The sequence below is a fragment of the Cyprinodon tularosa genome, unplaced genomic scaffold (genome assembly GCF_016077235.1).
Source record: "Cyprinodon tularosa strain WSP-4 unplaced genomic scaffold, ASM1607723v1 ctg205, whole genome shotgun sequence".
Lineage (NCBI taxonomy): Eukaryota > Metazoa > Chordata > Actinopteri > Cyprinodontiformes > Cyprinodontidae > Cyprinodon > Cyprinodon tularosa.
Genome location: NW_024038756.1, coordinates 377806 through 400726, shown reverse-complemented (window position 1 = coordinate 400726; position 22921 = coordinate 377806). Strand labels below are relative to the sequence as shown.

Here is a 22921-nt window from a genome sequence, read left to right as displayed (position 1 = left end):
TACTGAAGCCGCATTGACGGGACCGTCAGTCAGTGGTTTGTTTTCTGTTCTTGGATTAAGATTAGGTCGGATCTGATGTTACTACGATATAACTAGTCCGATTCATGTCTGAAGCTGAAAGTGAACATATGCATTGAATCTCAGCATTGTTAAACTAGAGAGAAAAATAAGCAGGAGATCACCGAGGCAGCAAGAAAATAAATAAATTCTGTAAAAAATACACATATTTTTAATATTTAAATAAATATTGTGCATGGGATGGCATTTGATTATCAAAATATGATATCCATTTATTTTACTAAATTATTTAAAAGCGAAAATTGATATAAAAAAGATTGGATTAGTGTTATGAAAAAGTGCCCCCCTTTTTTTTTAGATTTCCTAATTGCCTTTTTTATCGCTTCAAATCTACAAAATGTTAATATCAGCAAAAAATATTAAAAATAAATTAATCTCTCGATAAATTACCTTATTTAGTAAGGAAAAGAATAAAAAAGACCACCCACCCATTAATTTCTATTATTACACTTTTGCTTAGACGTCAACAGCCGCACCCGCACTGATAATGTGAACTGTTACAATTAAAATACCTTAATCAGAACCTCTCTAAACTAAACTAAACTCAAATATCTTACAGTACATAAGATCACCATCTAAAGTTTTTCAAGCACAGATGAGAGATTAATGTAATAGGTATCAGTCAATCTTAAGAGGGTGACAAAGAAATTTGAAAGGATTTTTGACTTAAGTGATTTACATTAATAGCCATAGACCACAGAGAGAAAATACAGAAATTAACTTCTTAGGAGGAGATAAAATAATGTCAAGAATAAAAGTGTGCATCAAGTGGTGGTCGTATGATGAACTTTGGCTGCTTTGTTTCTTTAAGACGTGGACGATTGCTGTAAGTGATTAAAAGGCTTTGTATATATACAAAAAGAAATCTGAAGGGAAAGATTCAGTAAGCAGGCTGTGACTCTTTAAACATGCTTAAATATTAAAACAGCATAAACCACATCAAGTCCTTTGAATGCCTTAAAAAAATAGAAAATTTTGAGTAGTGTTCTGTAGTCAATGCTGGGACTTAGATCCAACTGAGATGCTGTGATGTGCTCTAATACAGGCTGGTCATCAAATACGATCCAATCCACTTTATTTATATAGCACATTTTTATTAACAAAAATGTTTCCAAAGTGCTGCACAGTAAAATAGACATATGGTCATGCTCCTTTCGATGTGGCTAAATTTAAATAGCTCTTCAAATGGTAGTGGTATAAATCCCACCACAGAGATGTAAAAGATTCATTGCCACTTCTTACAATTATGCAGACGTTGCAATTACTTTATCTCAAAGGGCAAGGTTGATTTGAATTGCATTTTTGCCTAAACGATTGAAATCCTCATTTTCAAATACTGCATTTTTTAATGATTTGACATATTTCAGTGTGATGGCAAAGCAAAAGAAAAGAAAATATTGCTGACAATGCAATTTTCCCTCTATAGGTAGACTTTGTCATTTTGTATACACGTATCAATGTTTTTTTACCAAAAAAAACATACTTTAAGTTGACACAATCTTTCTAGAGAGCAAGTATATAAGCTTAGCTAACCTGTGCTGCAACAAGTGGAAAACAGCAGGTCCGCCTTAATCCATGCTTTAAGCAGCAGGAAAATCAAGTCAGTGTGTCACTTTTTCTTGCATGCCATCATAAGTACTCTAAGCCATCGGAACGGTAGAATGAGAAATTTTAATATTAAATCTCATCTCCTTAAAATGGCTTAAAACTCTAAACATTGTAGCATTAAATAATGATCAGGTTTGATTACATATGCTTGCACCTTATTATACCATGAAACCAGAAAAAGACCCATAGCTAAAGCTCTGTTTGAAATGTGCCAGAGATTTTATTTTATTTTTTTTATTATTTTCAGAATTCAGAGTCAGAATGCAAACTGCTGGCGTATGGCCAGATGTGCTGTCATTAACACATAACAAAAAATATATACTGCCGAAGCGTCACGTAAGTTTACTCTTAAAATGACTTTTTAAAATCCTTTGCATGTACACATTTCTTAAACTTCTTACCAAATGTCTGTTTTCTTTGTTGTTGTTTTTTTTAAACAGGATGACTCATTAATGGAATATTGATGAAGCTTAATCTGTGGGGAAATATGCTTCCTCTATCCCATTTTCTAGTTTTGTTTTGTTTTATTTTATATATCTTCATCTTTTTCCCTACTATTGATGCCCAGTACCTATCTACACGTAGCGCAGGACAAAGCTTGATGCTCTTCACCCAGCCATCCTATAATGCTTCAATCTTTGAGAATTCAGCAGTAAGAACCTATATCACAAGTGAGGTCAGAATGGGAATCACGCTTGTGTCATCCTGGCCTTTAAACTTGAAATATTCTATTCAGTCTGGGGACAGCGACGGCATCTTTCAAACTGAGGAGTTTGTAATGGGAGATTTTTGTTTCCTACGTATAAGCACTAATGGAGGCAGTGGTGCCACGCTGAACCGGGAGGTTCAGGACAATTACACTCTGACAGTCAAGGCGTCTGCCCACAGCGGCCAGGAGGCATTAGCCACTATATTTATCAAGGTCTTGGATACAAACGACCTCCGACCACTGTTTTCTCCAACCTTCTATTCATTTGTTGTCTCTGAAAGTGCACCCCTGGGCACCAGCATCGGACGTGTAACAGCCACAGATGCTGACATTGGCTCAAACGGGGAGTTCTACTACTTCTTCAAGAACAGAATAGACTTATTTGCTGTTCATCCAACTAGTGGGGTTATAACTCTCACAGGTCGACCCAGGATAGACAAGAAAGAAAGATTTGAGCTTGAGGTGCAGGTGGTTGACCGAGGCATGAAACTATATGGGAATAATGGCGTCAGCAGCACTGCTCGACTGGTCTTAACTGTGGATAGGGTTAATGAATTTGCTCCTGTCCTTAGTGCAGTAGCAGTTGTCCCATCTGTGACGGACAAGGATCTTATTTATGCCATTTTGACTGTGGAAGATAAAGATGAGGGGTTATCAGGGGACATAGAGTGGGTTTCTATTATCGAAGGAGACCCTTTCGAACAGTTTGTCATTGAGAGATCACCTTATGGGAACAAATATAGGGTTAAATCATCAGAACTGATCTACTGGGAAACATATCCCTATGGCTGCAACTTGACATTCCAGGCCAAAGACAGAGGCCTACCTCCAAAATATTCAAATACCCAAGTTGTTCAGTTGGTGGTTACAAGGCAAGAACCCATATTGGCAAACTTTGAGAAAGACGTTTATGCAGTCAAGGTTAGTGAAATCGCTCCCCCAGGAACTATTGTAGAGGTGGTGAAAATATCCCCAGCACCCACAAATGTCAACTACAGTTTTAGCAGCCTCTCGGATCCTATGTACTTTGAGATAAACCCTTTGAATGGGGTTATTATGACCATAAGGCAGCTGACAAAGCTATCCTGGGATTTCATTGAGTTGGAGGTAATTGATTATATCAGTCAGCAACAAGCAAAGGTTCAAATTATCATAGAGGACGCGAATGATAACTCTCCAGTGTTCAGCCAGCCATCCTATGATATTGCAATTAATGAGAGCTTACCTATAGGTACTGTTGTTCTTGTAGTGTCCGCTGTGGACAGTGATAAAAGAGAAAATGGATATGTAACTCACACAATCAATGGTGAGGAGTCTCTTCCATTTAGTATAGATGAGGATACCGGGGAGCTGAGGATCACTAGAGATCTGGACTATGAATCGTCAGAGGATGTATATATTTTTGCAGTACGAGCCTCTGACTGGGGTTCACCCTATAGAAGAGAAACAGAGGTTAATGTCACCATTCGGGTGTTAAACATTAATGATAATAAGCCTGCTTTTGAGAAGATTTCTTGCAGAGGGATGATTAGTCGTGATTTTCCTGTTAACCAGACCATCGTCACTTTGTCGGCTATAGATATTGATGAGGTCGGAATGGTGCGGTACAAGATATTGTCTGGGAATGAGTTAGACAATTTTGAATTGAATCCTGACTCAGGGGCTTTAACACTGAAAAGATCATTTGTCTCAGACAGCTTGAAAAATCCTACATTTAACCTGAGAGTGGCTGCAACAGATGGAGAGATATTATCTGATCCCACATTCGTGAATATATCAGTTGTGAGAGGTAGGATGCCACCTGGGGGGTTCACCTGCAAGGAGACCAGGGTAGCTCAGTTTCTTGCAGAAAAGATGGTCTCCAAAGCATCTGCAATGGCCAAACCAAGATCGGATGAAATGTATATAGATCTTTACTCTACAAACAAACAAGCTCCACAGTTTGAAGCTTTGCCTACAAGCATTCTTGTGAGAGAGGATCTGAGTCCTGGCTCCAGTGTTTTTCTTGTACGAGCACGAGATGGTGACATCGGGTTTAACGGCCGTGTGGTTTATTCCATTTATGATGGCAACAAAGAAAACAGCTTCAATATCAACATGGAGAATGGCCTGATTACTGTTTTGCAACCGCTTGATCGTGAGCGGATAGATCGCTATTTCCTAAATATTACCATCTATGATCAGGGAATTCCTCAAATGTCTAACTGGAGACTGCTGACTGTGATCATTGAGGATGCAAATGACAATACTCCCCAATTTTATCAGGACAACTACTCTGCTGTTGTTGCAGAAAACGCAGACCTCGGCATGGAAGTAATTGCAATGACTGCTTTTGACAGAGATATAGGCCAAAATGGTCTATTCTCCTTCAGAATGCTGACAAATGTTCCCCAATTTGGCATTGACAGTGAAACTGGAAGTGTATTTGTTGCAAGTCAGCTGGACAGAGAAGCACAATCTATGTTCATACTGAAGATTGAAGTAAGAGACAAGGCTGAAAGAGGCACTAGAAGGTCATCAGTGACTACTCTAAACATAATAGTGGAGGACATCAATGATTGCTCTCCAGCTTTCATCCCCAGCAGCTATAGTGCCCGGGTACCAGAGGACCTGCCCTTAGGGGCTGTGATTACCTGGGTGCAGGCTCAGGACCCAGATGTTGGATCTGGTGGACAAGTGCGATATTCCTTGATCAATGACTTCAATGGCACTTTTGAGGTAGGTCTTTTCAGAGTTAACATAACCTTTTATGTTTCGTATAGATAAACCAAATTAATAATATGCAAAATCCCTCTGTTTTCTGTTATTTCTCTGTAATCAATCAGTAACAAAAGTTAAAAGAAAATTAAACTGAGAAAGCAATGTGCTGCTTTAATTATTTTGAGGTTACTTAAAATATTTAAATACTTTAAAGAGGTGTAAAGAGAAATAATACATACAAGCTTTTGTTTTAACTAGAGCTTTAAACAACTCTCGTTTGGAAAGATTTCCTAATTTTCAAGGATTTGTTCATGATCAGCTGGTTATACTAATTTCCATCTCTAAAACTGAGAAATTGATTTTTATAAATCCCAAACCTGACCAGAATATCTTAATATCCGTTTTTTTATTCATAATATATGATGGACAGTCCTTTTTTTTTTTTCTTTAGCCCCTTATTTTTTTCTATCTAAGCATATTTTGCATCTGGTTAATTTCCCTTTTAAACTCTTTGTTTGTGTGTGCACAGGTTCTAAATAACTGGGTTAAAATAATTCATTACTATTCGATGTGATTATGACTGATATTATTTCTTAAATGTTAAAGAAAATTAATAAAGTGACTGTGACAATTGAAACACTTTGTGCAGATCAATGCTGTGACTGGTATTCTGAGAATTGGCAAGGAGCTGGACTTTGAGACAAAGCAGTTCTTTAACCTGACTGTTCTTGCGGAAGACAGAGGAATATCAAGCCTTCAAAGCATCACATTTGTGGAGGTTGAGGTGTGTAACAGAATCGCTTATAATCTTTTTTATGTCAGTGATTGCAGACAAACAGAATATATCCACACAATTTATTATTTTAAATGAAATCCAACCATTACTTATTTCACTCATTTCTACAGGTGATGGACGTCAATGAAAATTTGTATGCTCCCTACTTCTCCGACTTTGCTGTGAAAGGTTCAGTGAAGGAGAACTCTCGCACAGGAACAAGTGTCCTGACTGTCAGAGCTAAAGATGATGACAGGGGACGGGATGGCGTGTTGAGATACTCTGTCCAAGGAGGCAGTGGACTGGGCACTTTCACCATCGATGAAGACACAGGTGTGATACTAGATCAATTTTTATGCATATTTCTGTGAAGTGGAAATTCAATGATGTGCAGCGCAAGGCTTAGAATATGAATAACCCCCTTTGAAAGTGGGAAATCTTAGCATGTTATAAGCTACTAACATTTGGTTTCCAATTTGTGTGGTCGCTATTTTTTTAGGCTTTTTTAATTACTTTTTTGTGACAAAAACCCTAACTTTTTTTATATCCAGCTTCGTTTTTTTTTGTAAGATTTTGAATAAGCATATTAGATGTGGAAAGTCAGGACAGTGTGTGTACAGACCCAGTGAGTTTCCAGATGTGACCTCACATGGTAGCTGTGTATTGGGAGATCATTACTGTAATGATGGCTGCATGGAGGCAACACTCCCTGGGCCTCAGGCAGCACCATATAACTGATCCAGCGCTGTGCAGGCAAGGCTGTCGTGCACGACAGCCCACCGTCTCTAAGTATTGAGAAATAAGTGTGACTTATTTAAGAGTTGTGACCCAGAATAAAATGCAGTAGGTGCAAGATATTGCAATAATTTTTTGTCAAGAATTGTTGCAGGATCTTGCCACTTTGCATCTACTGTATGTCACAAGAGGTTTTAGACCTATTTCTCTTCTTGTCTCTCCATGGTGCTGAAACATTTATACAAAGTTTGTTCAGTTCTACTTACCACGGAGTGTCGTGGGAATGAAGAAGACTTTTTAGTCTTTTCTTGGTTTCTAGTATTACAGCTGAAACAAGAATAGTGAGGATTTTGAACTTTATTATTCAACGCTGTCTGTCAGTCCTCCGCTTTCAAACAGGCTCCTCTGAAATGTGCAAAAAAAAGGGGGGAAAAAAACAAAAAACAACAACCCAGCAATGTCATGTATTAATTTTGACATGTTCAGTGCTTTGTTGTTTTGATTTATGGTTTCCTGTTTAGAGCATTTTACACTTTCACTTTTCAAAAATGAACTTTACCATTTTTTCTCATTTAAAAATTTTCTTTGCACCTACAAAGCTTTCAAAGTATTTGAGAGTTTATTTAGGCAGACGTCATATAACTGATTCATTGCCATAATTAGTATATGATTTGTAAAGCTTTATATGCAAACCAAAGGTTCTGCAGTGATAGTCCAGTAACAATAAGCAGATTTAATGATAGACATATTAATTACCGGTAGCTGTTGATTATTGACATTTTGCAAGGAAAGATCAGTACAAACACTGGTTTCTCTAGTGCCCTTTCCCACTCACCTCATGTTGCTCTACTGTATATAACTTACACTGGAAGCTTGTATTGACATTTAACAGGGCTAATTATTATTGACTGTAGTTGAGAGTGAAACAGATGGACAAAGAGAGTGCCTCTCGCTCCACTCTTCTGCTGTCCTCCATTCTGTGGATTAAAGTGCATGTACATTTATATATAGAAATAAGGCTTATATTAGTAAATGGAATAATTAGGGATGTCCCAATCCGATGTTTTTTGAAGAAATTGATCTGATATCGGTAAAAAAACTTTTCAGTTGGCATATCAAATCATAGATATAAGCAAGCTGCTACTGTTTAAAGTTTCTGTAACCCATCGGTCAACAATAAATGGGTCAGTTGCCCTCATGCGTATTGCTGTTGACTGATAAAGCTTTGTTCTAACATCCAAACTATCAGTATCACTCAATACTCAAAGCTGGAATATCTGTATCATATTGGAAATAAAAAAGTTGCACCTGTACACCCCTGGTGTACAGTTTTACTTTGACACCTACAGAGTTGAATATAACTTGTTTCAGATAGCATTTGGTCCCATTCCAAATTAGTGTAGTAAATTATACTCATATTAGTGCCAAGACCTCTCAGAGACTGGCAGGTAATGAACACCATATAGAGTAAAAGTTACACTCTATGACTGTCAAATTTTACACTGATAACTAACTCCAAAACTTAAACAGATTTACACTTATAGTTGTAAATACTCAATTTAGAGATAGGTAGGTTGACTCTGAATTTTTAACACCCATTTTTTTTACTGTATAATATTAACATGTTTGGATACAACACTATGCACTTTAATGTGTTTTATTTTGATATTATGTGATGCAGCAAAAGAGGTACATCATTGTGATTTGGAAAATGGAGTATGATTTAAGTTTATGAAGTTCTAAAGCTTAAATGTGTCGCATCCATATGTATTAATTTCTTTGTAATTCTGGTGGCTTACAACAAAATTGAGTCCAAGACATAGCTTTCAGAGTTCAGAGCTAGCAAAAGTCCTCAGTGTAATTGCAGCCTAGAGGAAGGCCTCTGGGGTTTATTCTGTCAACACTACAACCTGTAATCACACTTCCACAATCTGACCTGGAAGAGAGGCGTTAAAGTTTGCTATAAGCCATGCAGGGAACACAGAAAATGTGAAAGAAGACGTAGTGGTCAGAGAAGAGCATATTTTCTTTTGTCTCCAAACACTGAGTGAAGGACTGCTAACGTCAAGCATGTAATGAAAATACCATATCGACCCTGAATTGCTCATATGGTAGTAGGAAAAATGAAAGAAAAAGATTGAGACAAAAGTTAATTTTGCTCCAAACAGATTCAATCAAGTACTTAGATATGAACTGTCTCATTGATATATCTGTATCCTCATTATTTATATATTTTGATTGATATATTAAATGGTTGACTTTATGGCTCTCACAGTGGAGAAATTTAATCGTTAAATCTGTCATGGTTGGTCTTGGGATTAAACCCACATGCAGAACACCACTGGAGACTGATAAAAAGTTCAACAGAATTATTTAAAGGTTTTCACAACAATGATATGACTGGATTCAGGAACTGGACCGGGCTGGATTCTCTGGCGTCTGCAGAGACGGATAGATTGGTTAGCCAGGTTAACAGATGATTTGTTGAGTTTCTGATGTTTCTGAGAATACCTGAAGGGGTCCAGGTTTTCTTGTCTGAGAGAGGGAACCGGTTGGGTCCAAAGACTGTTGGTTCAGCAGAGTGCTCAGTAGCAGCAGCATCTAGCTTCTGACTTTCTAGTGGCAGACCTTGGTTTGAGTGATTAGCTCTCCTCCTGAGAGCAGCAGGAGGATTCCAGACTGATTTCTTCTGGTTTGGCTTCCTTGGGCAGGCAGGCAGGTTTCCAGGAAAAGCTCATCCAGAGCTTCTGGGTTTCTGACCTTGACTCTGTTTCCTAGCTCTTCCTTGAGAGCTGTAGGAGGATTCCAGACTGATTTCTTCTGGTTTGGCTTCCTTGGGTAGGCAGGCAGGTTTCCAGGCAAAGCTCATCCAGAGCTTCTGGGTTTCCTGTGAGCAAAGAAGACAAAGGCAGGTTAGAATCTTGTTTCTCTCCAACTAAGATTCTCTAAAATGACAGAGGCTCAGGTTCGCTAACCAAACTTGGTCAACACTGCGGCGTTGAAGGAAGGTCTGGCAGCTGCTTAAGTAGAGAAGGTCTCCTGATGGGCTGACGAGGTCCAGGTGTGCTGGAGGGCTCCAGCCCAGGAGACCCACGGCGCACTCTGCTGGAGAAAGGTGGTACTTCTCGAGATCCCAACAAAATCAGCTCAAATCAAAAGTGAAGAAGAAGGTGCCAAAGGAAAAAGGTGCATGGGATTTATACAGTATTTACAGTGCATCCACATATGACAGCTTATATATATGTACATATATATATTATGTGTGTGGTTGTGTGTGTGTGGTGGGGGGGCGTCATATGTTTCCTGTAAATACCGTACCCACAAAGAAACACTGGAGAACAGGAAGAGGTCCTGAACGGCTTCAGTAGCTTAGCTGGTGTCATTATTCACTTTGGTGTTAAAACTTCAGTGAGAAACATCACAGATAGAGAGAACGTTTATTGAGTGCAGATTTTCCAGGGGAAATCAAACTGCTTGTTAGAGCAGAAAGTAAAGGGAGAAGGGAGTGGAAGTAAAAATGAAGAGAGGAAGGAGGAGGAAGCAGAGAGGGGTATGGAGCCTACAAAAAATACAGCTTTCTTCTGTTAAGGTTCTTTTTATGTTTTTCCTCTTATTTATGTTGCTGGTATTTGTTTGTTTTGCTTCCTCTAATGTAATAAGCATATAAAATACCACAGTTCTTTTTGGAGCAGATGAGAACATTCAATTAGGACATGCAAAGCTTTTTCCCTATAAAGTTTGATTTATCTCATCGTACAGAAGTCAGCGGTGGACAGCACTTAAATATGTCCTTCTATGGTGCATTTCGCTGCGATGTTGAGAGGCTGATCTGGTTTCTTGTAAGCCTGGGTAATACTGCAAAACAAAATATCTGAAGAAAGATTGATTTAGACAGTGAGATGGAAAAAAAATAAATGAAACAGAAAGAAAAAAATTAGACAGAGGGAGGTCTTTTGTTAAGCTTCTCTTAACATTATGTCTTATTTCAGCTATGCTTTTAGTTTAAAAAAAGGCTCTTTGATGCTTCATATGTAGGGCATGATAAGCCTGTTGTCTAGGATATTTTCTGCTGATAAAGGCCTTATTTTCCTCTATTTGATATTTAGATGTTACTTGTGTCTCCATTAAAGCACTGATGAAAAGTACATGGCCATTTTATCAAAAGAAAAGCTGGATCCTTCTGGCTTATATCCGTCGCTGGCTGAACTTTAAACAAAAAATTTGTATTCTTGTCATTGGGCAGGAAGGACTAAAGCTTCCCAATTTCTCATTGGGTGTCTGTCAGGAGCTCCTCTATTAGTGGGCTATGCGAGCTCCGTATTTGTCACAGTCAAGATAAAGTACTTGTTAAGTCACACGGAGACACATTTAAGAGGCATACATTTCACATTTATTAAAAATTAATGGGCTGTACTTTCATGTGGCATGCTTAGCAGTTTCTAAAAAAAAAATTGACAGCAGTATTTTTAAATCAATCTTAACATTGATTATTTGCTGGCATTAATTAGATAATTAGATCACTAACCTGTTTCTCATGAATACGGATGTGCTCAAACCTGATGAATAGATGTAAAACACTTGCTGGGCTGCAGAATTTCAGGATTAGAAAACGTAGCATGACCCTTCATATTTTTTGTCCTCTCTTTGAAGTGTGTTATTTATGGTGAGAATGAAGGCTGTCAAGTCAGATTCATACTGAATCCGGTGAACGGTGGCTGTCGGTTTTAAAGTTCAAAGAGCTTTTGAAAGAGCCGGCTCTGTTTTTCTTGTCTCTCTGTAAGGACTATCTGACAGCGATGAGATGTAGTTTGAAAAGGACACGGTCAAGGACAACAGGCCAAGCATGTGTCTCAGCAAACACTTTTACTATGCATTGCGCGTGTCTTGGATTGGCTGCCTAGTCCTAATCGAACTCATGTTTTCCCCAATGTTAACACCTGATTTGTATGAAAGTACATAGGGAGCTTGTTGTTAGATAGGTGGGTAAGTTTGTCTGGAGGCATATCATATAAATTTTATATTACATTATGTATCATATACATTTAAAATATTATCTTAAGTAATATAAGACTTTAGGGTATGTGTTACAGATCCACTGAAATGTTTGCTTCTGGTAAATAATGTTTTCTGGGTGTGTTTGAGGAATGACCAGACAATACAAATTGTGCCTGATCCCTTTGAGGTTGTTTTTTCTTCAAGCTAGTTATTTTGAGTCTAATATAAGATGAAGCATTTTCCAAAATCCTCCAAAGCGTGTTTCTAAACATAGTTTTCCCTATTTTTTTTGTTTCTCATAATCTCAGGAAAAGTGTAGCTAATGACTTGCCATAATTGGATGCAAGCAAAATTTTTGGAGGTTACAAGTTTTGAATTTTCAATTAATTGTACATTTTTATTTATATAACAATTCACCTGTAGATCACATTCAGTGTCATTCAAAGGTTGGCTTATTCTGATCTAATCTATTTTATTGATTAGTTTATATTAGGCATGTTCGAAATCCTCAGTTTTTTTTAAGAACCTTTTTACAGTGTTTTTTCATTTCTTTTCTTTTACTATGTTGTCTGTTTAGCTGAATGGTAGGCCTACATGTACAGTAGATCTATAGTAGTTGGGTGTAATTCGATCTGATACGTGGATTGGATATTGGCTCTCATACTGATTAATAGCTTGACTATTGGATGCATCTGCCGATTCATTAGTACATCTAGCTAACCTGGCATAAGCCAGATTGATACTTGTAGTTCAATTTAAATTCTATACAGAATCCATCAGGAAAGGCTCTTGTTGGAAATGTTCACAAAAGGGAGAGACAATCAGTACAATTCTTCGAGCTGTTTGTATGAGTTACCAAGTGGCACCTGCCTCCAGTGCCGAGCTCTTAGCCAATCATAGCAGCAGTAGCAGTATCACATTCTTGATTTGTTTCACAACTAGTGGAGCTATCTGATTAATCAAACTCTTACCAAATCCGGTAAGAGGAACCAGTAAGCATCTTTTTGATCCACAAAGTAACAAATTGTACTAGAGTATAGAGAGTATTCCAGCCAAAACCGGTGCAGCCATGTTTTATTTTGCCTCAGCCTTCCACCTCTGGTTGATGCATTTACGTCATACACATCGCTGCAATACATTGGACCGAAACATTTCTTTTTTGATGACAATGCATCTTTTGGCTTCTAGGAAGATTTCTTTTCGTTAGTTTGTGAATTCACAAATCTTGCAACAATCCATCTTGCTTGCAAGGTAAAAAGTTAGCAGCCATCCCTTGAGATCAAGTAAAGAGCATGCATTGTTACTCCCTCCATTTTCTATTCATTGTCAATGTCGATCTATATTTACAAACAAGGTTATGTCATCATGCACAGCAGCTGGTGAGGACATTTATCTGTGTTGATTTATTACCTTTACTTTAAAACTGTCTTTCTAACCCTGATGCCCTGTTTGATGCCTTACCCAACCTAACAAGGTAAAAGGTTCATTCATTCAACAGTAGTATCGGATCGTTATCATGTATCTGTCGATATGCTAAACCCAGGCGTTGGCATCATATCAGATTGGGGAAAAAAAGTGCATGTCTAGCCGACTATACATGCATTACTATAAATGACTATGTATCGAACAACCTTGGACTTCATTGTAACCACTTACTCTGAGATTTTCTGCCAATTTTCTTCTGGGAATCAATGCTCAGCTTAATGAGGACTCACTTATAATCAGCATTGCATTTTTACAGAAGAGTCTTCCTCAGGTATTGGGCATTGAGTTCTTTGAACCTTTAAGAATTAAAGGCACAAGTAAATAAAAGTTGCCATGAACTCTGAGTCCTAAAAATACTTCTAGGTCGGTCTGAAACACTTTGCCAGACCACATTTTGATTATGATAGAGGAATTTTGCTCATCAGCTTGCACTTTCTGCAACTCAAGGGCACAGTATTTGCTTAACTCTTAAGCAGATATTCATTTCAATTTATTCTAATAACCCTATAATTAAGTTTGTCTTTGCAAAATGACAGTAATAAGCAGGAGCGTAACAAGCAGAAGCTTAAGCTATTCAAACAGAAAAATAAATAGGCTGTTAGCAATGTTTGTGTTAAAAAAAAACAGAATTAGTGATTAGTTGCTCTCATTTGTCAGCTCTAATCGACATACTGGACATTTCTTTAATCAAAGTAGCTCTTGTACTGTTCTTGAGTTGTTCAATCCACCAATTCCATACTGGTAAATAGAATAAAGGTTTTCAGTTGTATTAGGTTTCTATTTGAATATTCTAAAAGCATGTTAAAGGATTCAACTAATCCTCTTCCAAGATACCGATTTCCTGTTGGTTTGCAACTATTTCTTTGATTTATTTCAAATTGACCTGTTTGGTTAAGCTCATCCATTTTAAACTTTCAGATACCCACCTGACATCAGCTTCATGAATTGAATATGGCTTTGTAGACAAGGGATATTACCAACAGTGATGGGACTAACGGCGTTGAAAGTAACAGCGTTACTAACGCCGTTACCTTGTTTTAGTAACGAGTAATCTAACTAATTACTTTGACTGTAACTATAACGCAGTTACCATTGCAGACACCGCGTTACTGCGCGTTACTCAGGTCGCACAATTAACCTTTTTTCATGATAAGACTCGTGCGCGCCTTGTCATGAGAGAGGGGAGGATGAGAATGGCTGATGTATAGTGAGATTCCATCTGTCAGTTGGGTAGGTGGGTGCTTCTGCTGGCGGGTGTTAACGTACAGCACGCACAGAGAGATGGAGAGTGAGGATGACTCCAGCAGCAAAACAGCGTTTTCCAGATGGAAATACCGGTGTGACGTCGAGCTGCGTTTCCCCATCAGATACGGTTTCCCCTGCATCTCCGCACAGCGCAGGCGGCACGATTCACCGCGCAAGCGACAGCAAAGGCGCATGCTCGCTAAAGGTGCGCAACAGTCGCCCTGTGCTCGCGCCACAGGAGAACTATGGAGAGCGTGAACGATCAAATGATAGCCTATATGGAGAAAGGGAGAAATCTGGATGGATGGATGGATGGATGGATGGATGGATGGATGGATGGATGGATGGATGGATGGATGGATGGATGGATGGATGGATACTCTGCCTTTTCAACCTACTGTATTTTTTATTTTAAACATTATTTGATGGCCTTTGTGGCAGGGATAGAGATCCATATTTTATGTCACACACAGAGTATACATCTAGATAGACAGATGGATAGATAGATGTTGCAGTATCTATAACAACCCAAACACACAGGATTTCAGAATTAGACATCCCCAGTTATTAATTTCATATACTCACCAGATCTGAATGCCCTGTTAAAAAACTTCACATCGCGTTCCCCCTTGATGTACGGGGGCCCTGAGGTGCAAAACACAACACAAAAAGAGAAAACACAACACAAAAAGAGAAAACACAACGGCAAATCAGAAAACACAACACAAAAAGAGAAAACACAACACAAAAAAAGAAAACACAACGGTAAATCAGAAAACCCAACACAAAAAGAGAAAACACAACACAAAAAGAGAAAACACAACGGCAAATCAGAAAACACAACACAAAAAGAGAAAGCACAACACAAAAAGAGAAAACACAACGGCAAATCAGAAAACACAACACAAAAAGAGAAAACACAACACAAAAAGAGAAAACACAACGGCAAATCAGAAAACACAACACAAAAAGAGAAAGCACAACACAAAAAGAGAAAACAAAACGGCAAATCAGAAAACACAACACAAAAAGAGAAAACACAACACAAAAAGAGAAAACACAACGGCAAATCAGAAAACACAACTCAAAAAGAGAAAGCACAACACAAAAAGAGAAAACACAACGGTAAATCAGAAAACCCAACACAAAAAGAGAAAACACAACACAAAAAGAGAAAACACAACGGCAAATCAGAAAACACAACACAAAAAGAGAAAGCACAACACAAAAAGAGAAAACACAACGGCAAATCAGAAAACACAACACAAAAAGAGAAAACACAACACAAAAAGAGAAAACACAACGGCAAATCAGAAAACACAACACAAAAAGAGAAAGCACAACACAAAAAGAGAAAACAAAACGGCAAATCAGAAAACACAACACAAAAAGAGAAAACACAACACAAAAAGAGAAAACACAACGGCAAATCAGAAAACACAACTCAAAAAGAGAAAGCACAACACAAAAAGAGAAAACACAACGGTAAATCAGAAAACACAACACAAAAAGAGAAAACACAACGGTAAATCAGAAAACCCAACACAAAAAGAGAAAACACAACACAAAAAGAGAAAACACAACGGCAAATCAGAAAACACAACACAAAAAGAGAAAACACAACACAAAAAGAGAAAACACAATGGCAAATCAGAAAACACAACACAAAAAGAGAAAACACAGCGACATTAACCAAAACGGAAATGCTAGGTACCCTCGGGCGACAGGAATCATCTCTGATTGGACAAAACAACTGGTCCGTCCTTTGAACCGGAAAGACGGGGTTTGTTTCCATTTTTCCAAATCATGAGCGCCACAAATGACGAGGTACACGCTGCTATTAAGCAATACTTTGATGCCGGTGCTGTGCGAAAAAGTGAATGTCTGCGAGAATCTGATTGCACTCGCGGGAGTGCGCACCGCAGCCCGCTGAGCGATAGCGTAAACCTGCTTTTCTCTGGATTAAACGGTCATGACATGCAGATACACACAGTTGCATTATAATATAGGCCTAATTAAATTATAATATAGGCCTAATTAAAGATTCGACAGCTTAACGTTTGTCACATAACGGCAGTTACGTGATCGACATGTTTCTATACTCGGTCTGATGACTTTGTGTAGCCCTGACATTGGAGACTACACTACAATAAATATGATTTACTGGAGGGTTTTCAATAAAGATATGATAACTTTTGCTCGTGACTCTGCATTGTTTGATGGCTATTTTGTGTTGTAATGGTTCTTTAAAAGAGTTCCAAGCTGTTTTGTGAGCTCAGATCTTTAAATCATGCATCTCCTGAAGGAAATCTAGTCATATTTAGGTAGAAATAACCTTTGAGTGACTATACTGTGCCTTCAATCAATTTTTGACAGGTGAAAACTGATTGAAAACTGCAAAACACATAGAAACATGGGAAACTCGTGCTATATACTGCCAGATCAGATAAAAAACAATGCAGAGTCACGAGGATCGTTGCAAAAGTTATCATATCTTTATTGAAAACCCTCCAGTAAATCATATTTATTGTAGTGTAGTCTCCAATGTCAGGGCTACACAAAGTCATCAGACCGAGTATAGAAACATGTGTATCACGTAAAATGAGATGCAAAATCATGCAAACTCCAAAACATGCAAGCACAAAACAACAAGTGCAAAAAATAAATACTGCAACTACAAAGAAGTGAGCTGCAGATGGGTAAAAACATGCAGCTGCAAACAAATGCATGATGCAAAGTCTGAAATGCAAACAGAAAAATAAATGCAAACAAAAATATGCTGCAAACCAAAACAAAATGCTGTAATCACAGAAAATTATGCTAATTGTAAAAACAGCTGCAAATTCGATCTAACCCCCCCCTCCAAAAAACAAAACAAAATGTAAGTGTTCCGCACCAGTTGAACAAAGAAGACACCACATTGGACCAGAGTGTTACTTATTTTACTATACATTATGCCTTTTGTTCTCTGCTACTTTTACTATGTCTACTTTGGTCTCCTCCCTCGGTAGATGGCCGCTAGCACTGAGCCTGGTTCTGCTGGGGGTTTCTTTCTGTTGAAAGGGAGTTTTTCCTTTCCACTGTCGCTGCAAGCATGCTTGGTGGTGAGGGATTGCCTTTGAGTCAATGAGTCGATGCAATCAACTGGTTTTCCTTAGACAGAAAACTTTGAATCAATTTGACTGCATGATCTGGTTGAATTGTAAAGTGCCTTGAGATGACACATGTTGTGGATTGGTGCTATATAAATAAACTGAATTGAAATTGAAAGTATGCTCTTATTCTCTAATATTGTAAGACTATTATGTGTTTGATAATTAAATGAAAGATACAATTCTCCTTTCTTTTTTTAAATCCTGCGATAAAGCCTAATTTCCAGTTTGTACGGAGGGTCTGGTCTGATATGATTTGTTGTTTCTTTGACTCCTTCTAGTGGTCCGGAGCACTTCAATTTTATTAGAGCAAGTTTGAAGCTGTTTTTACTATTTGCAATGTACTGTAATGACACTTTTTTATGTGGAGGGATATCCAGGGGAATTGACAAAAGAAAATAGAAAACACAGAAGGAGTAGAGAGAGATCATGCTGAGCTGTTCCATGGGATGTAATGTGGAAATGTGAGTTTGACATTAAAGAAGATAAAGAAACCTTGGGGTCCTCCTTGATCCTTCATAACACAAAGACGTCCGAAGACAGCAGGTTCCAACCTCCAAAAGCTTTTGATTTCATGCTTTATTCATGTGGTGTTGAGTTTATTATAACTGTATATGCATCGAATAATAATAAAACATCTAAACTTTGAAAAACTTGTTTTAACAAATAGGCTTGTCTCTTTTCAAAACTGCCCTTTTGTCCTAAGATTGAATGCTGCTCAAAGAAATATTCTCTCTGTTTTGCATTACTCACTTTACACCCATAATGCTAAATCGGTGGTGAACTGGTTTTTAGTATTTGTATGAGTTTTGCAAGAGAGGGAAAAAAATAATGATAGGTCAAGCCTCAGCAGAAGGTTCATTGCAAGTAAGGTGATGCAAAATATAAATATATTTGCATTAGAGGCAGAGCAAATCATATTTGTCAGAAAGCGAAGGTTTGTGGGTGTGAAAGCAGAGTTTTATTGGCACAACAGTACAAAAACTGAGACTGGAAGAAAAGATTAATTCTCAAAATGTAATGTTTGCTCATGTTGTTTGTAGAGAAAGCTCTCAGATATTACCAGAAGTTGTATTTAGTTTGTTCTATTTATACAAACTCAGACTTATAACCTTGCTCAGCTGAAGTGGGATGTTATATATGAACTTTAAAAAAAGATTAGGTTGGCTCATGAAGACACGGGTGTTTTTGTGTCACTCTTCAAAGTTTAAATAGTGCCTCATGACAGTTGTATAAAAATAAAAAAAGAGTCCTTTATGTCATTTATTGTGTGTGTTCTTTTTGTCCGGTAGGAGGTCACCAAAGCTGTCAGCCACTCATCTTCCTTAAGGCCACTAAACTGGCCTCAGTCAGGGTGCATGAGTGTCTGGGTGTTTTTTGTTTGGTGCAGGGCAGTTAAGAGTACGTTTAGTGCTGAGTAAAAAGCAGTGGGAGCAGTTTGGTCAGCTGTGATTAGATGTAGAGAGGCTGAAACATTGAAGGTGACTACAGAGCGCCATTAATGCCTGTGAATGTCACTGAAGCCAGGACACAGAGTTAAGTTTAAATTTGTCTCTTTGCAATAAAAAACTTAGTATTCAACGACTTTTCCCACGAGACCTTTTAAAGATGTATCCCTCTGATAATACCCAATCTACATTCCACCCACCTAAAGACATGGAATGACATTGTCTAACCAAGTCACGGCTGCATTAATGTTTCTGTTTTCTTCAACAGGGGTGATTTATACTGCTGGCACCTTGGATTGTGAGACCAAAAACTCCTACTGGCTCACAGTGTATGCCACAGATAGAGGGGCTGCACCCATGTCTGCTTCAGTTGAAGTCTTCATTCAGGTAATGATGATTTACTGTCAATTTTCATGATGAATAGTGCTTGCCTAATATGAAATGCAGGGGTGTGACAATATATCAACTTTTTTTTTTTAGAGGAAAGGCGATACTAAGTTCAAGAGAAAGTAATAAAAGGATATATATAAAAAATGCATTTTGGGAGAAACTAAAAATCCTTTTTTTATATGCTTTTAAAAATGGAGTAGGAGTTTTATGACTTATTTTGCTGTTAAGAACCCACATCTGTGTGGAGAACTAAATATTTATTTTTATTGAAAGGAGGTTTCAGAGTCAGGTTGTATCTGAAAATCCACTCCAGCCATTTTGTAAGAGTTTTTTTTTTTTTTTTCATACGTGATATTGCTTTAAAAAAGATCTCTATTCAGTTTGGAACTTGTAGGTATATGGCGAGGTGTAAAAAATATTAATGTTTATTACTCAAATAGAAGTATAAATGCTACTGTTTAAACAGTTTTGTAGAAGTTAGAGTGTCAACTTAAGCTTTCTAGTCAAGTTAAAGTATAAAATAAGCATTTTTTAAATTAATTAAGGAATAAAAGTAAAATGAATGCATAAAGAAATGTTAAGGACAGAAGCTTAACTGCACTAGCCCATTAAAGGATTTATTATTTCTTTTTACAATTCTGGATGATAATTTCCATATACTTAAGTTTCTTAGTTTTATAACTAATGGTAACAGTGTCAAATTTAACTTTGCATCAACTTGGAAAACTTGGTCCACTCTATAAAGCTTTTAACTCAACTCTAATTCAGACATTTTGAACTGAAAAAGCGTACTTGATGGGAAGCAAAACTTGGAAAACAAAGTCCAGTTTTTTTTTTTTTTTTTACTTTTCTGTAATGACTATGTCTGGGATCACTGAGAATCTTCACCAGCATCTTGAAAAACTATTTATTATTTTCATGGTTTGTATTCTTTTTAAAGACCAATGGGCCATGAAGAAAATGAGCTCAAATGAAACAAAACTAACAAGTCTATTTTGAAAATGTAAGGAGTATAAAGAAGAGACAATTACAAAAAAAAAAATTTAGGAGTAGAAGTAAAAGGTTTCTTAAAAAATAATTAGTCCTTTATATTATAATGTCTACTTAAGTAAAGTAACAAATTATTTGTACTATGTTACTTGACACCTCTGGGTATAAGAGTGATAGGCCAGAAGTTAAAGAAAAAGCCCATTTAAAATATGACATTTGATCAACATAAATACAAATAAACTATACAACAGATGTAAATGTTTGCATCATTTATCAACACTTAGCTATTGCTCACAAAATGTTGTAAGCTCTGTTACCTTAAATTGTTGGTCCTGCTTAACCTAAAAAGTTCCAGAATTTTTATTTTTTCTTATTTTTTATTAATTTGTTACCCAAAATTTGTTTGCAATCTCTATAAGTTAATGCTGTCATATAGCTGAACAATAAGTACTGATTACTCTCTTCATTGCTTCAGATAAGTTTCAAACAAAAATATATATTGTAAAATGTAAGGCTATTACCTCTAATAATTTGGACTAAATACACACAGATTTTAGTTTGATAAACTGACATTTCAATTCTAGATAGTTATGTTATGATTTTCTTTACAATTTCTCTATACCATTCTGAGTTTATGATGAAAATATAGAAAGGCATTCAACTAAAATAGAATCATACATAGGGCTATTTATTTATTTTTTTTATAGAAAAAACTTGAACTTTACTACCTTTGAATTTGAATACTTTGGTAGAACTCAAGCAGAGGGGTGCAGCTTATGATAACTTATATGGTAATAACAATAAAAAATAAGAACACTCAGCAGTTATTTATTTAATGACTTAAGCTTTTTAAAGAGTATTATGAAAAAAAATGACAGAAAATGCAAATAATCAATTAATCAAAATCTTTATTTAAGTAAATCATAATTTTTTTCAACAGGCTTAGGGCACAACATCATTGCATGTCTACAGTGTACACTTTAACATAAGTAGCAAAAGGATGCATCTGCAGCTAAAAAAAACGGATATCGTAACATCAATATGTCAGAAGCTTCACCTTTTCTGCTTGACTGACTGTCAATGCGGTACCAGCTGACTCATTAGTGAAAGGGTCACGACATAAAAGTGCATAAAGTGTCCCATTCATATAAGCATCTGGATTTTACCTGCACATTTTTTCAACATCAAAACATGTGATGTTATCCAAATAAAACACAACCTGTATTTATGTCATATATATATATATATATATATATATATATATATATATATATATATATATATATATATATATATATAGTATAATAAACTATTTGTGTGCAGGTATGTGTATAAATTACATGGGCTCTTATTAAGCTTTAAAATGAGTTTCTCTGCTGTATTTTATTGAAAATATAGCATAATAGGACACTAAAATATTAGACAAATATAAGTTAAACCCTCAAAAAAACGGAACCAAAGGAAAGGGAAGATCCCTTTAAAGTCTCACTGTTGGGAAATTTCACCTCTGCTTTTAGCTCATCATTTAAGGAGTGATATTCACTTCGTTTTTATTTTTTATTCGAAAAAATTCCAGGCCTAAGAAGCAAGTTTTCTGAACAAAGTAGCTGTGGTATAGCTATTTATACCACATGTTGTAATACTGTGTTCAACCTACTATAGTGCAGCACCTTGTCTTCTAAAACATTTCATTTTGCATCATCCAAAGATCAGGAGCTCTGATTTTTTTTTTACTACCATTCATTTTAGTGCTTTCTTATGTCTGCTCCTTCACATTCCTCTTCAACTCATTCTGCAGGTTTAACTAGATGGAAACCATTTCCACATTTATTGGGCCAAATGATAGCTATTCTGAAGTGACATCACCTTTTTATTTTCTTTGTGATGACCAGCATATTTTTCCTAAATGTTTTGGGATTTTAAAAACTGCACTCTCCAACAATTTTCTTAGTGCAAACAGTGAAAACAGTTCAACAGCTTCACAGATTCCCCACTGTACAGGAAACTGGGCATATGGTGTTTGATCACAAATTATCCTGTTGTTTTTATTCTCTAAACTTAGACTTAAACTTAACTTTATTTATCCCTTGGGATCACTCCTTCAGAGAAATTCTGGTTCCAGTAGCTTATATAGAGTAGAAAGAGTTAAAGCCAGATGCCATTAAAGATAAAAATATGACACAATATAAAAAGGGTGTATATAGTACCAAAAAATCATAAAAATAAAAAAATAAATAAAAGTAATGTCCTGGAATATGTTTCCGTAAGATTTTTAAAATTCTGCACACTAGAGAGCTAAGGGAAGACTACACAGTAATTGGCTTGGATTATTGCACTTACTTACTGCAGAGATGTTCTGACCTTGTAAATAAGTAAAAAAATAAAAAAAAATAGAAATAAAAAAATTACACAGGCTATACATTAGTTGACATGTGTTATTCCATATTGAGTGAAAAGAATGTTGCACGTTAGTGACAATAGGCAATGTTTTAAGTAAGATATCCAAGGAGGGGGATGCTGACCCTTGTACCTATTCCTATCACCTCCTTCTTCCCCCAAGCTAGAGGTTGTACAGCTCGATGGCTTGAGGAAAAAAGGAGTTCAGCAGTCT

The 22921-nt window shown here is 36.8% G+C and overlaps 1 protein-coding gene across 1 annotated transcript in view; it reads left to right on the top strand.

Annotated features, from left to right (window-relative positions):
* The window catches only part of LOC119783463 (protocadherin Fat 3), a 117857-nt gene that overhangs the window by 480 nt on the left and 94456 nt on the right, over positions 1 to 22921 (top strand). Inside the window, exons 3-7 of the mRNA XM_038285006.1 lie at positions 1934 to 2022; positions 2127 to 5113; positions 5745 to 5879; positions 6002 to 6203; positions 19199 to 19317. Coding sequence (XP_038140934.1) covers positions 2150 to 5113; positions 5745 to 5879; positions 6002 to 6203; positions 19199 to 19317 — 3420 coding nt within the window. The 5' untranslated portion in view covers positions 1934 to 2022; positions 2127 to 2149. The remainder of the gene's footprint in view (positions 1 to 1933; positions 2023 to 2126; positions 5114 to 5744; positions 5880 to 6001; positions 6204 to 19198; positions 19318 to 22921) is intronic.